The 15,900-nt window shown below is 34.2% G+C and overlaps 1 protein-coding gene and 1 long non-coding RNA gene across 2 annotated transcripts; both read right to left on the bottom strand.

Moving 5' to 3' along the window:
* Positions 1 to 4,074: 4,074 nt before the first annotated feature.
* On the bottom strand, positions 4,075 to 5,051 carry LOC107418366 ((-)-isopiperitenol/(-)-carveol dehydrogenase, mitochondrial-like). The gene has a single exon (XM_048473149.2). It carries the CDS (start codon positions 5,001 to 5,003, stop codon positions 4,212 to 4,214), a length of 792 nt encoding a protein of 263 aa, XP_048329106.1. The 5' UTR covers positions 5,004 to 5,051; the 3' UTR covers positions 4,075 to 4,211.
* Positions 5,052 to 6,659: 1,608 nt separating this feature from the next.
* LOC125422299 (uncharacterized) lies at positions 6,660 to 8,543 on the bottom strand. The gene is made up of 2 exons (XR_007240748.2): positions 7,755 to 8,543; positions 6,660 to 7,681 (listed from the first exon to the last, which is right to left on the bottom strand). It is a non-coding gene; the product is annotated as an uncharacterized LOC125422299 (long non-coding RNA).
* Between the last annotated feature and the right edge of the window lie 7,357 nt (positions 8,544 to 15,900).

Below are 15,900 nucleotides of genomic sequence, written 5' to 3'. Positions count from 1 at the left end.
TATAATTATAAATAGGTAATTATGAACTCTGTTTGCTGGTATCATACATACAGTGGAAGCCTAATCACGATTGAATAAAATATGCGATGAATTATGTCATTACCCATATAAATTTTACTAATATTTTTCGTTGAATCTTCCAAGCTATTCTAATAGCGACGGATCTGTGTGTGGACACACCCAATTACTAGAAACAAGAAGGCTACAAGGTATTATTTTAGTATCTGGAAAATATTCCCTCTTGAGGCTTTTTAGAAAGTAGTCTATATATAGACTCAAAACCGTAGCCTCTCAGGGTTTCCTAATTACATTGTGCCCAACAGATGGGCCACACTTGTCTCTATGAATGGGTTTTGTCACTTTATTAGCTAGCTTGGGGATCCAACTACCACTATTAATTAAGTCTCTTAATCAATGGTTTAGATTGCTTTTGGAGCATAAATCCAACAATCTCCCACTTCCTTAGGAGCAAGTCTAGGACCTTGATCTTATTCGGTACTACTCCACCAAAAATCCAGATGTGGACTCTAAAATTAGTAATGTATATATTAAATATATTTTTCCTTTGTAAAATACCAATAATTAATTGATAATAATTTCTATGCATCAATTAATTATTTATTCTCTTAACTTATCAGTTTCTCTAATGGATCCAATGCACTGGCCAGTGACATTAATATCCGAGTACTGAAACATGTCAAGAAGATATTTCATACAAATTCCATGTTGTATATTTCATAAATACTTGGTAATCAAATGAACCATAATTTCCAAATTATCAAGATATTGGTCGTTCATAATAGATCTCACTTATTGATAATTCAAAGAAGCATAGTCACTTAATTTCCTATTTACAATATACTTAGGATTAAGAAAAATAACATATCCAATATTACCTGAGATTTAATTCTTTTTACAGAAATTTATCTTTAATTAAATCTCTCATGATCCTCTCAGAATGACTATAAATCATTCCAATATTTTATAATAACCAAGATAGATTATTTCATAAAATATTATAGTCTAAATAAAGTGTCTAACTTTATTTAACAACTGTGAGACAATTCATTAATTATGAAAACCTATGATCATGTCTTCTATGAACTTATCCATATGACCATATACTACATAATTAATCTGTACCTTATACGTAAAACAAAGTGTGCATAAGAATTTAAAAAGTTCATACTATTAAATTAGAAAATGATATTACAATTAGTCTTGTTCCTAGAGCATAAATGTAACAAACTCTCACTTACTCTAAAGTAAGCCTGGGATCCTTTTAAAACCCATACAATTTACATGCTTCTCAAACACTCGTTCAGGAAGAGTCTTAGTAAAATGGTCTGCTAGGTTCTCCTTAGATGCTATTTTAGTAACCACTATATCTCCTCTATCAATGAAATCACGGATCAAATGGTACTTTCTTAACATGTATATCTGCTTTTTGTGAGACCTGGGTTCTTTGGACTGTGCTACAGCCCCACTATTATCACAGTAAAGGGTAATGAGACGATCTGCACTTGGTATCACATGAAGATCCAAAAGGAATTTCTTGAGCCATACCGCTTCCTTTGCAGCTTCAGATGCAGCCACATATTCAGCTTCAGTTGTGGAGTCAGCAACACAAGTTTGTTTAACACTCCTCCAACAAATGACTCTCCCATTTTGGGTAAACACATATCGTGATGTTGATTTACTAGAATCAATATCCTTTTGAAAATCAGAGTCCGTATAACCAAATGTTTTAAGACTCCCACTGGAATATACCAACATATAATCTCTCGTTCTTCTTAAATACTTGAGAATATGCTTCACTGCAGTCCAGTATTCTACTTCAGGATAGGATTGTTACCAGCTTACTACGCCTACTGCATAGCAGATATCTGGCCTGGTACATAGCATGGCATCAATGAGACTACCAACAGCCAAAGCATAAGATTTCTTACTCATGAATTCTTTTTCTTCGGGAGTTTTTGGTGATTGCTCCTTAAAAAGATGAATTCCATGTCTAAAGGGTAGAAGTCTCCTTTTGGAATTTTCCATGCCTAACTTGGTCACTATTTTGTCAATGTAGGAAGTTTGGGATAGAGCTAACACCTTATTCTTCCGGTTGTAAAAGTTGATTCCTAAAATATAGTTAGCTTCACCCAAATTCTTAACCTTTTACATCTGACAACACTTTCATACTGTTTCCAATTAATAGAATGTCATCTACGTAAAGAATCAGAAAAACTACCACTATACCTTGAATCTTTTTATACACACATGATTCATCAGGGCTTTTCTCAAAGCAGTATGATTTGATAATTTGATCAAACCTGATGTTCCATGATCTGGATGCTTGCTTAAGTCCATAAATTGACTTATTTGGTGACTTTGTGAAATGCATATCTGTTTATTGCATTTAACGCATTTAATAGCGTCGCTAATTAGTGAATTTCGCTTAGTGGAAGGTTAATAAAGGATTATTAAAATGAATAAAAGTTTCAAAATAGCATAATTATGGACCAAAGAAAGAAATTCATTTTATTTTATTGGGAGGCCACATTAGATAACATAAGCTGAATTGATAGAAATTTTAAAAACATACTTAAAATGTAAAATTTTTTTATCAGGGGTAAAAGGGGCTATGACTGCCTTAGGCCACAATGTGGCTCCGCTTTGGATGGAGAAGGCTACAAAGGCATTAGATTTGGATTCTAACATTATTAATAAAATAGACTAATGGTATACTAATTCAAATAGTTTTTAAATTGATGATGATTTTTAAGGAAAGGACCTTCTATTATGTACTAAAAAAAAAAAAAAATGTAAATATTTGGGTTATGAGTACCACTGTTTAGGCAACCCAAGTTGCTTCTCACACTGTATTTTTATGTAATATTTTAAACACAGATTGATATCTGTGTTTTTGGTGCATAATATGTTTCTTCTGTTGGCTTAAAAAAAAGAAAAAAGACAAAAAAGGAAAGTATGCATCCACCGAAGGATCAAGCATAGTGGAAAAAACAATAATATTGTTGGTATAAGCTAAAGCCTATGCATGTTTATAATCATAAATAGGTAATTTTGAACTCTGTTCTTCTATCACTTTCCATCCATTTGCTCTTTTTTCTTTTTCTTTTTTTTTTTTTTTTTTTTAATGTGTAACTTTCATGTATGACAGATATAAATGACGACTCATATATCGAAGCAAAAAAATCATGCTGCTGTTTAGGAAAATAAAATAAAATAAAAGCCCTTACTATTAATAAAATAAGGGAAAAAATTCTCATTGAGAAAAAAAAAAAAAAAGCTTATAGGAAATAAAATAAATAAATGTAAATAAATACAAAGACCAATAAAATATTCAATGCAAATAAATGTAAATAAATACAAAGACCAATAAAATATCGCTTCATCTTAAGTGGCTTTACTGTTTTCCGATTTGATTAATTTTGCATTAAAATATTAAACAGGTCAAACTTAATTTGTATCTTAAATTATTGCTAATTGGCATCTTAAATTATACTTTATTTTCAAATTTGATTAATTTATATTAAATTACGAGGGTGAAACTTAATTTGTATCTTATGGCCTAAAAAAAATAATAATTTGTATCTTAAATTAATATTTTTTTTCTTTTTTATTTTAGCAAAAATCTTAAATGAATCCTTACTAACTAGAATTGTATTTTATTTTTGAGTTTTGATTAATTTGCATTAAATTAAAAGATTTTAATGTACATCATTAGTTCTAAATGTTAAACCAATTAATTATCTAACTTAATTTTTCAATTATTTTAATAATGACTAATACTATTATTTTAATACTAGATCATTACAAACTTTAAAAAGTAATATTTAATTTATAAGGAAAGATAATAAAATTTAAAGAGACCATATATGTGAAATATAAAATTCAAACCTAAAATATATATTTAAATGCACATATTTAAAAGGAAAAATTAAAAAGGGCGCCCGGGGGGGGGGGGGGGGGGGCGCGCGCCATCGCCCCTTAGACCGAAGGGTAGGCTGTGCCCCTGCGTTTCAGTTATATTTATGAAAAACACCAAGGCAGCATGCGAGCAGGTTAAATAATAATAATTCTTTAGGTTTTTCATTATTTTATTTTCCATCCATTTTTATTTATTTATTTTCCATCCATGTTTATATTATTTACGATCTCTTCCATACGGGTACAACCAACCAAACGAGCACAAGGAAACCTTACTGCGAAGCAACATACCCTCCATCAACGGCCAGGTCAGCGCCATTGACGAACTCGGATTCATCACAAGCAAGAAAAAGCACGGCATTCGCCACGTGTTGCGTTTTCAGAGCAACACCTTTTAAACAGGCAGACGACTCGTACAGCTTCTCTACTTCCGCAGCCTCCAGCCCAAACCCCTTACACGTAAGCGGTGTGGCGAGCCCATTGGGAGACACACTGTTGACTCTGATCCCATTTTCGCCCAGCTGCATACTCGCCGAACGTACCAATCCCAGCACCGCATGCTTCGACATCACGTAATCTGTGTATGCTTTTGCACCGTTTTTCGCCGCCACACTCGCAGTACATACTATGCTTCCTCTCACGCGCCCTTCCACCATCGCACGCGCCGCGTGTTTCACGCACAGAGCCATTCCGCAGACGTTGATGGCGAAAAGACGTTCGAACCCCGAGAGGTCGAGATCGAGGACGGTCTGTTGGGAGCTGCTGAGAATCCCCGCGTTGCTGAACATGACATCGAGCTGACCGAATTTCTGGACCGTTGACTCCACGGTGGTTTTGACTTGGTTCTCATCGGTTACATCGCAGTGAACGAAGGTGCACCTTTGAACACCGATGGATTGGGCTACTTTGTTGCCTAAATCGTCTTGAATATCGACGATGACGACCATTCGAGCTCCATGATCGGCGAAGAGACGAGCGACGGACTCGCCGATTCCGCTGGCGCCGCCGGTGACTATGGCGACCTTGCCTTGTAGTCTCTGGTTATTGCCGGATTCCGATGACATTGTGTACTGTAGAATTTGAAAATATGGACGAGTTTGGATGCTTAACTCAGACTCCCTCTATATATATATATATATATATATATATTATGTATAACAAATGGTGGGGTCCACGTTGCGTGAAAGAGGGCTCAACCTTTTCATTGATAATTTTGTTTGTCTGGTGGGAGAAAAAGACGACAAATTCTTTAGTGAGTAACGTGCATGAAATCCATACGTATAAACCAGAAATATTACCAAAAGAAAACAAAAAACCAAAGTGACATGTATGAAATCCGTACTTAGAAACCGAAATCCGTACTTAGAAACCAGAAGACTAAAATGACATGCATGAAATCCATACATATCACCAACCAAAAAACAAGGGGAAAAAAAAAAAAAAAGAAAGTTATGATATAAAAATACAATAATTTTGTATTCATCAAAATTTATTTATTAAAATATTAATAAATAATTATATAATATTACATAATTAGTTTTTCCTTTCATATTTATAGAATATGAAAAATTTATTAATCATTTATATATTGTCACGTTATTATTTATCAAATTTTTGATAAACAAATTTGATAAATATATTATAACTCATAAAAATAAATATTATAAAAACTCAGTAGCTTCTCATTAGGTTAATAACATCTTTCATTAAGCAAAAAAGAAAATAAATATATAAAACTTTATGCCCAAAATATGAAACAATTATTTGGGTTCATCATTGTTCATAAAAAGATATTGGGTTATGAAACCAGAAAAATGCTTAGGGGCCACCATTATATAATATTAGATATACAATAGTACATATATATAAGAAACAAAAAATGCAACATTATAGTTAATTAAAGTAGACACGAGTTGTTCCCCCCCCCCAAAAAAAAAAAAAAAAAAAAAAAAAAAAAAGAGTAGTCACAAAATCAAGCAAGTAGGGTGAAAATATTTTTAATTTTTCTGTAAAAATGGAAAACTATGATTTTATATTCACAATGACTTTAAGTACAAATTTTTTGGTTTAGTTAGAAATTAATCAACCACAATAAATTAAAAATTAGAAAAAAAAATATTAATGAGGTCTACTTTTCTTGAACCATTTTCATGTAAACCAATAAATTAAAGCAGATTGTATTATAGTCAAGATTCTTCATTCCACTTCCTCAGGTGGTACTATTGACTTTTCACATGGCTTTATCCTCATCTAAAAATTTGCTAATTTCTTATTACGGCGAATGGGTTCGGGAAAAGTGGCCAATTCCCGTTTTCGACAGCCGGGGGAATTTTCATAGATACCTATAGTCGGTGAAATGAACTCACAGGTTAATGTAAGAAAAACTTGTCCTAAGGGCATTGTCTCCCTTTTGGACTCCTAGATTGTCAGCAGAATTTGTCTTTTGCACTCGTCTTTAAGAACCCTCCTTAGTCTTATCTTACTTGGATGCTTGACTCAAACTCTCTCTCTCTCTCTCTCTCTATATATATATATATATATACACACGACTAATTATATATATATATATAATACATACTACTAATTTTATAATACAGACCGTATTAAAAATTTAATTTTTTTTTAAAAAAATTAATTTTTACGCTCTATTCATACAATAGAATATCCCATATATGTTATATGTATAACAAATAGTGGGATCTACGATGCGTGAAAGAGGGTTTCATCTTGAAAATATTTAATACAACAAGCTTATATATACAGCAAAGTTAATGATGGATGAGGACTGATGACTTTGAACTAACAACCTGATAACTAAGTAAATAAAATATTTACATGAGATAAGGATACAGCTAGGATAATAAGATATGTACATGAGATTGGGATTGTTTATCTGCACTAATATCCCTCCGCAAGCGAAACCGGGGCTGGCTTAGGTTGAGCTTGGCCCGAAGCTGTAGAACACGAGCAGTAGCTAGAACCTTGTTAAGACATCTGCTATTTGGTCCGAAGAGGGGACATAGCGAACTGCAAGCTTGTTTTGAAGAACACGATCACGAACAAAATGAATAGCAATTTCAATGTGTTTTGTCCGAGCATGTGAAACGGGATTGGAAGCAAGATAGCCAGTGCCTATATTATCACACCATAGGATGGGAACAGCAGGCAAATGGACATGTAATTCATCTAAAAGGTGCTGAATCCATGCAAGTTCGGCTCCACCATTTGAAAGGGCCCGGTATTCAGACTCGGTACTAGGTCATGCGACAGCCGTTTGCTTCTTCAAAGACCAGGAGATGAGATTATCACCCAAGAAAATGCAGTAAGCACCAGTGGACTTTCGGTCATCAATATTCAACGCCCAATCAACATCAGTAGAACCAAACAAAGTATGATGTGTGGATGGTCGGATTTGAAGTCCAAGATGCATTGTACCCTTCAGATAACGAATAAGCCGTTTGCAAGCAGACCAATGGACGTCACTAGGTTGCTGCATAAACTAACTTAACTTATTGACAATGAAAGAAATATCAGGTCGAGTATTGGTTAAATACTGAAGGGTGCCAATCGTGCTGTGATACAAGGTGACATCAGGAAAAGGAGCACCAACAGACTGACTAAGCTGAACGGTCGAGCTAGCAGGAGTGTGGCTCGGATTACAATTCTCCATTTTTAAATAATGTCATAGATCAGTGATGTAACCCGTTTGGAAGAGATGCACGCCAGAAAAATCCCGATGAACCTTGATGCCAAGAAAAAAAGATAATGCAGTCAAGTCCTTCAGAGAAAAAGTAGTGTGAAGTTTGGAGACAAACCTGTTTATCATGAGTTGATTCAGCCCAGTGATGAGGATGTCATCAACATATATGAGTACCCATAAGAAGCCATGTGATGTGTGTAGCATGAATAACGAGGTGTCCAATTTAAAATTGAGAAAGCCCCATGAGAGTAGAGTTTGGCGCAAGTGAGTGAACCAAGCTCAGGGAGCCTGTTTCAAGCCACATAAGGATTTATGTAAACGACATACATATTGAGGATGCTTGCCATCTTCAAATCCTTCTGGTTGAGTAATGAACACAGCTTATTGAAGCTTTCCTTTAAGAAATGCGTTGTTGATATCAAGTTGTCTGACCTCCCAACCCTTTGAAACAGCCAAAGATAAAATAATTCTAATGGTGGAGGGCTTTATAACAGGACTAAAAATCTCTTTAAAATCAACACCCGGTGTCTGATGAAAACCTTTTGCTACCAAGCGTGCTTTATATCTGTGTATGGACCCATCTGGATGACGCTTGATTTTATAAACCCATTTATTCCCACTAATGTTCATGCGGGAGGAAGGTGGCACAAGAGACCAGGTATTGTTTTTGAGCAAAGCATGATACTCTTCAAGCATAGCTTGCCGCCAGTGAGGAGACTTCAAAGCTTGGTTGGCCGAGTTAGGTTCAGTTTCTATGGTGGAAGAGACATCACACTGAAGAGCTTTCTTTTTTACAATGCCAGATTTGGATCTGGTTTGCATTGGGTGAATTGAATGATGGTTAGGCCCTGGAGGTTGGACACGTGATGGAGTTGTTCGATGATTAGAATTGACTACTGTAGGAGAGGACACATCATGTGGTAGACTAGAATTTGGAAAAATTGGAATATGAGATAAAGGTGGAGATCAGTGTGAAGATGGAGCGGGTATGGTTGAGTGGGGGCCACGTGAGGAGACATGAGTTGAACTATGCTTGGGAACTTGAGGGGGTTCACGTGAATGGATGTATGTAAGGTGGGAGTAGGTAATGGATGAGTGGGGACCACTAGATAAGACATGAGGTGAAATATTCTTGGATGTGGTATGAGAGGAGACATGTAAAGATGGAGTGGGCATGGACAAGTGGGGGCCACCTGATAAGGCAGGAGTCGAAATGCTCTTCAATGCTCTTCAATGCTTCATAAGTGAGATTACGTGAGGGAGTGCCACACGGAACACTTGGAAGAGGGCCAACACTTGAGTCATCATCAGCGGTGGGGACCTGCAAAGGAAGACTAACAGGAGTACAAGAATTATTATGAGAATGAGTTTATTTTGGAGATGAGGTTTGCATTGTCTGATAAGGAAAGTTGTGTTCATTAAACACAACATTAGGTGTAACGTAAAATTTATTTGTGGATAAACTTTGACAGCTCACTGCTACCCAAGAAAAATGCACAATTCAGAATGAAAAGAGAATTTTTGAGAGTTGTACGGCCTGAGAAAATGATAACATTCACAGCTAAAAACCTTTAATTTGGAAAAATCAAATTCGTTATTAAAAAGCATTTGATATGGAGATTTTTTATTTAAAATTTTAGTTGGGAATCTATTAATTAAGAATGTGGTAGTAGCACATGCATACCACCAATATGACAAAGGTAGGTGACTATGAGGAAAAAGTGATAATATAGTCTCAGTTATATGATGGTATTTCTGTTCAACTCTTCCATCACTACTAGAATCGAGCTGATACACGACATAAGTACTGCATCACACTAAATAAACAGCGACGCATTCGACGGAGTCGCCAAATATCCTATCGCGAAATATATAAGATAACAGGCGACGTATCATAACAGTCGCCTATTAAAAATTTTTCGCGACGCACATTTAATTTTTAGCGACTCATACAGTAATGTACTTATAGCGACTCATAAAATAGTGACGCTTTATAATAAAGTCGCTATAAATTTTTAGCGACACTTACATAATACGTCGCCAAATACTTAGGTCGCTAAAAATTCTTCCTGAATAGCGACTCATTCTTGTTTAGCGATATATTTTTTTGTCGCCTATTTAGCGACGCATTATTTTTTTTGCGACGAATTATGTGAGTCTCTCTTTTAACGACCATATATTTTTAGCGACTATTTTTTAGTGTCTCCAAATTAGCGACTCATGAATTTTTAGCGACGCCTTTTTTGTCGCCTATGTAGCGACGCATTATGTTTTAGCGACAAATTGTGTGGATCGCTTTTTTAACGACCCGTATATTTTTAGCGACGATTTTTTAGTGTCTCCAAATTAACGACCGTTCATGTTTTAGCGACAAATTATAAGAGTCGCATATTTATGAATTTTTAGCGACTCATTTACCAATTTAGCGACATATGCAGCAATATATTTATGTTGCTAAAATTTGAAGAATTCTTTAAGCGACATTTTGTGTAGGGTCGCGAAATTTATGAGTCGCCAAATTGATCTTATTATATGTCGTTATATATTTTAGGCGACTTTTAGTTATCGTCATAAACCGCCATTTCTTTTATATTTTTTTAGATTTTTTTTTAATTTTTAAAAATTTATTAAAATATAAAATTAATTATAATACCGAAAAACCCAAACTAGCTTCGTCCAAAATAATTAGAATATAAAAATTTAAAATAAATACTTGTTCATAACAAAACAATAATCAATATAATTAAATATCATCTCATTGACATATTTTTACATATGCATACTTATTGAGATGGAAGTTGATGTACTCGTGTTGACGATATTACGCCCTCATACTGCATATGGAAAAATAAAAAAATTTGTTAGCACTGATGCAAAATAAATTAATAAAAACTTAATCATTAATAAATTAATTTGTAATTTGGCAAATGAAAATTTAATGAATATTTACCTTCTTAAGGTTTGGCGTGGCACATTTCTCCTAATTAAAGTGGAAAACACATAAGAAAAAAACACATAATGAATAAATAAATATTACTTAAAATATAAGTTAATAAATATACGTACCAATTTATTTAGAAGATATTGTTTATCCATATCCCCTCACAGTCATTACAAACATAGCCACTCTCACATTCATCCTCATGATCATTTTCATCAACACTTGGCAATTGTATGGCAAATGGATTGTGAGCCATTGTAGTATCGCCAAGAACATCTTCTTCAACCAATTCTTCTTCAACAAAAGTACAATGTCGTGGTGGAGTTAAAACAACAGACCATCTCGAGTCAAGTTGATCTTCAACATAAAATATTTGTTGAACTTGTGAAGCCATGATTAATGGGTCAGATTTATATCCAATTTTACTAAAGTTAACACAGGTAAACCACATCTCATCAACTTTCACACCACTGCTGTCAACCCAATCACACTTGAACATTGGAATTCGAAACATAGTGTAATCGACGTCCCAAATCTCTCTTATGATCCCATAGTATGCCATCTCGGCTAAAATTGGGTTATTATCCTTAGCACTAGCAAAATGCTCACTTTTGGCAATAACTTTGACACCACTATTCTGGGTGACCCTCTTATTATCCATATTTATAGTGTTTAATCTAACCTCTCTAATGACATATCCTTCATGTTTCGTTACCACCCATTGCGGACCATGGGCTAACCATCATAATGTTTCAGACACTGTGATTAGGTTGACTTTGCTCTTGTGCAATCTAGTCAATAGAAAAATAATTAAAGCTAAAACAATGATATTATATATTGAATATTTAACTTTCCCATACCTTATCACGTAACCAGTACGTAAATGTACATTTGTGTTCGTCTTGAAACCATTTTTCTTTTTTTCCTCGATTTTTTTTGCTTGACTTCAAGACTTCAAAATGAATACTAAAACAAATAAAAGTTGTTGTAATTAATAAAAATATCCAACATATCAACTTATCGATGCCTATTAATATATTCAAAATATCAACTAAATTATATATGTTGATATATATATATATATATATATATATTAAAAATATCAACTAATTTATACATTAACATGTATATACGCACCTGACATACGGTTCCATTTTTGGTGTATTCGAAAGTATACATCTATGAACTTGCTCCCAAAGTTGTTGATCAATTGATTGATTTTTTCCACCTTTAATGGGGGCACCAACATCATCCTTATCATTTAACTTTTGATATCTACCAATTGGGTTTCCAACTGCATCTAATCCTCTCTGAAATTCACTACAAAACTCAATCACTTCTTCACATATGTAACCCTCGGCAATACAACTTTCTGGCCGATTTTTGTTTCGAACATAGCTTTTCAATACTTTCATGTACCTCTCAAACGGGTACATCCATCTGAAATGTATTGGTCCACACAATCTTACCTCTCGAACCAAATGTACAGTTAGATGAACCATTACATCAAAAAATGATGGTGGAAAGAATTTCTCTAAAAGGCACAGAGTTGTGACAAGATCATTTTGAATATTTTCCAATTCAGCAACGATGATAGACTTCTTGCAAATTGCATTGAAGAAAAAACAAAGTCTTGCAATTGCATGTCTCACATGTTTAGGAAGGATTGCACGAATTGCAAGAGGCAAGAGTTGTTGCATCAATGTATGACAATCATGAGATTTCAATCCTACCATCTTTAAGTCCTCCATTGAAACAAGATTCCTAAAGTTTGAAGAATAACCATCTGGAACCTTTAAGTGCGCTAAACAGTTACAAAACAATTTCTTCTCATGCTTTGATAATGTATGGCAGGCCGGTGGTAGGAAAGTTCGATTTCCTTGAGGCTTAGGGGCCAAGTCTTTCCGCAAACCCATTTCTTGTAAATCTAACCGAGCAGTAACTCCGTCCTTCGTCTTACCAGGAATATTGAGCAATGTACCATATATGCTCTCACAAACATTTTTCTCAATATGCATGACATCTAAATTATGTCGCACATGGAGAAATTTCCAATATTCCAATTAAAAAAAAATGGACTTCCTCTTCCAACATTCTTCAGAATCAACAGTCATTTTCCTCTTGTGTGAGTTATCAAATCTCATTGCATTAAGCTTATCTAAGATTTCTTCTCCAGTCAACGGTTTTGGAGGCACTCCAAATTCTTGAAATCCATTGAAAGCCTTCTTTTGCCTTCTATATTGATGATTTGGAGGAAGAAATCTTCTATGCCCAGTAAAACTCATTTTTTTTCCATGCTTTAGCCTTGTAGCAAAAGTATTTTCACTGCAAATTGGACAAGCATAATATCCCTTCACCGAATGACCGGACAAGTTACCATAAGCTGGGAAATCATTTATTGTCCATAGCAACACTGCCTTCAACGTGAATTTCTCCTGACGGTAAGCATCGAAGACCGTAACACCCTCATTCCACAACCCGCTGCAGGTCTTCAACTAACAGCTCCATGTATACATCAATTTGATTTCCTGGTTGCTTCGGTCCAGAAATTAGAAGACTTAACATCATAAATTTCCGCTTCATACACAACCAAGGAGGAAGATTATACACAACCGTCATCACAGGCTAATAACTATACCTACTACTCAACATATTATGTGGATTAACTCCATCGGCCGCGATCCCAAGTCTCAAATTCCTATCTTCGGATGCAAAGTTTGGCCATAAACGATCAACCAACTTCCAAGATGGAGAATCCGCAGGGTGTTGCATTTCCCCTGTCTTAACCTTTCTCCCATTGGTATGCCATGTCAAATTCTTAGCTGTTTCAACACTACTAAACATTCATTTAAAACGCAGAATAATAGGAAAGTACCATAAAACTTTATTTGGAATATTGCTAGCAACTCCATTCTTATCAATTTTCCATCTAGCAGATCCACATTTAGGACATTCATTAAGGTCCACATATTCCTTCCTAAACAGAATACAACTTTTAGGACATGCATGAATCTTGATGTACTCCATTCCCAAAGCACTCAAAGTCTTCTTAACATTGTACATGGAGGTTGGCAACACATTGTCATTTGACAACATCTCGGATAACAATTGCAATAGTACATCAAAGCTCTTATCAGAATATCCATATCTTACCTTTAAGTTGTACAATTTAACCAAAGCTGACAACTTGGTAAATTTGGTACAACCTAGGTACAAAGGTTTCTCCGCATCCTCCAATAAGGTAGTAAATTCATTAGGATCATTATCAAAAGTTTCTAATGCAGCACGGGTCATGTCTAAGCTATTGAAAGCCACGTCTTCCTTACTACTACTATCATTTTCATTATATTCTACATTAATATTCCCAAAATGAGAAGATGGTCTAATACCATCAGCACATGACTCACCATGCCAAATCCATTGCCGATAGTTGACATCAAACCCATTCCAATATATACGGCCTTTAATATCCCTAATAGTATGGATTTTCATATTCCCGCATTGCATGCAAGGACACCGTATGGCATTACAATCATTGGCATTCTCCATGCTAAATTTCAAAAATTCACTCACCCCCTTAGCAAAATCGCTTGAGGTTCTATCCTTCGTTATCCACGATTTATCCATTTCCCTACCAATCTAAACAGAACAATATCAAACAATATCACAAAAAAAATTTGAGACAAAAGCAAGATTAAGAAAACCCATCGCAAATAAATTATCGACAAAAGCAAGATTAAGAAACCCATCGAAGCAAGATTAAGAAAACCCATCGCAAACAAATTATCGACAAAAGCAAGATTCAGAAAACCAATCGCAAACAAATTATCGACAAAAGCAAAATTAAGAAAACCCATCGCAAACAAATTATCCACAAAAACAAGATTAAGAAAACCCAGCGAACCTAATCTTCGGGTATAATGAATAAATAAATAAATAATAAGCCAAACCACCACATGTCACCGCCAATCATAAAGCGAAAAGAAACTCACCGAAACCATGAGACGAAGAAAGAAGAATCCAAGCTAACCACGAGGGCGATGAAGAAAGAAGAATCCACGAAGAAAGAAATCCAACTTCCAGATAGCAATGCAAGCAGATGGAAAATTAAATACGAAATATCCCACTCTTCAAGTCTCTTTTAGATTGCTTCCAATTCTAACACCTATTATGAAGTGTACTAACACATATTTTGTGAAAAGAAATGGTATTCAAAATCCCACGTAAATTTTGAAAATGCGCCAAAAATTTTAAGAAATTGGATAAATAGGCGACGTATTCAGATAAACTGTGTCGCTAAAGGATAAACAGTTTCATAGACGCTCTTTTTTTAATTCTTTTAAAACAAATAAGTTTCTCCAAGTACTGTTTATTTCCTTCTTAAACTTTTGGCAATAACTCTAAAATTGTAATTTTTCATTTAAAAAAGTAGATGATCTAGCGACTCATTGATATAAACAGGCGACGCATTTACATATAAAAGGGTCGCCTTATCCAATAGTAATTAAAATTTATTTTTTAATTTTTGTTACTTTTTTTAAAATTACATTCAAAAATATTTTCACATAGCATTCCAATGAACACCAAGTCAATTAATCTAAAAATATAAAACAGTTCTATCAATGCTCTTTTCAATTATTCACATATATGAGTATACACAAACACAAAAACACATCTCACGACATAATTTGAGATAGGATATAACAATTGTAAATTGGTCTAAAGCAAAGACCCATAGTCCAATTGCTTGAAGTAAGTATGTTCAACGAGTTGCACTTTCATGTTTTTGGCTATCAGTGATAGTTTATATGAACCCAAATAAACTAATAGATTACATTTAGGAAGGACATTTCAAATAAAAAGCAACGCATTAAAATATTTATGAGTCGCTTATGAGCAAATAATTTATTTTTTTGGGTTTGTGATCCTTCTGTTTAATCAATCTGATATTATTTCAGCATCAAATAACCAGTGAAAATATTTAAATAAGATAAAGAAAGTTATTATTTTTTTTAATAGATTATAAGTAATAGGCGACGCATAATCACTCTTATGAGTCGCCTATAATCCAAAGTTTTTTTTTTAAAAAAATCTTCCTGTCTAAAAATTTGATTTTCTTCCAGCATCAAATAACCAGTGAAAATATTTAAAAAAGATAAAGAAAGTTTTTTTTTTTTTAAATTATAGTAATAGGCGACGCATAATCACTCTTATGCGTCGCCTATAATCCAAAGTTTTTTTTTTTTTTATCTTCCTGTTTAATCAATTTGATTTTCTTTCAGCATAAAATAACCAGTGAAAATATTTAAACAAGATAAAG

Source organism: Ziziphus jujuba, chromosome 2, assembly GCF_031755915.1.
Source record: "Ziziphus jujuba cultivar Dongzao chromosome 2, ASM3175591v1".
NCBI classification, from domain to species: domain Eukaryota; kingdom Viridiplantae; phylum Streptophyta; class Magnoliopsida; order Rosales; family Rhamnaceae; genus Ziziphus; species Ziziphus jujuba.
Note: the sequence above shows the minus strand (reverse complement) of the source record. Positions and strands in the feature narration are given on the sequence as shown.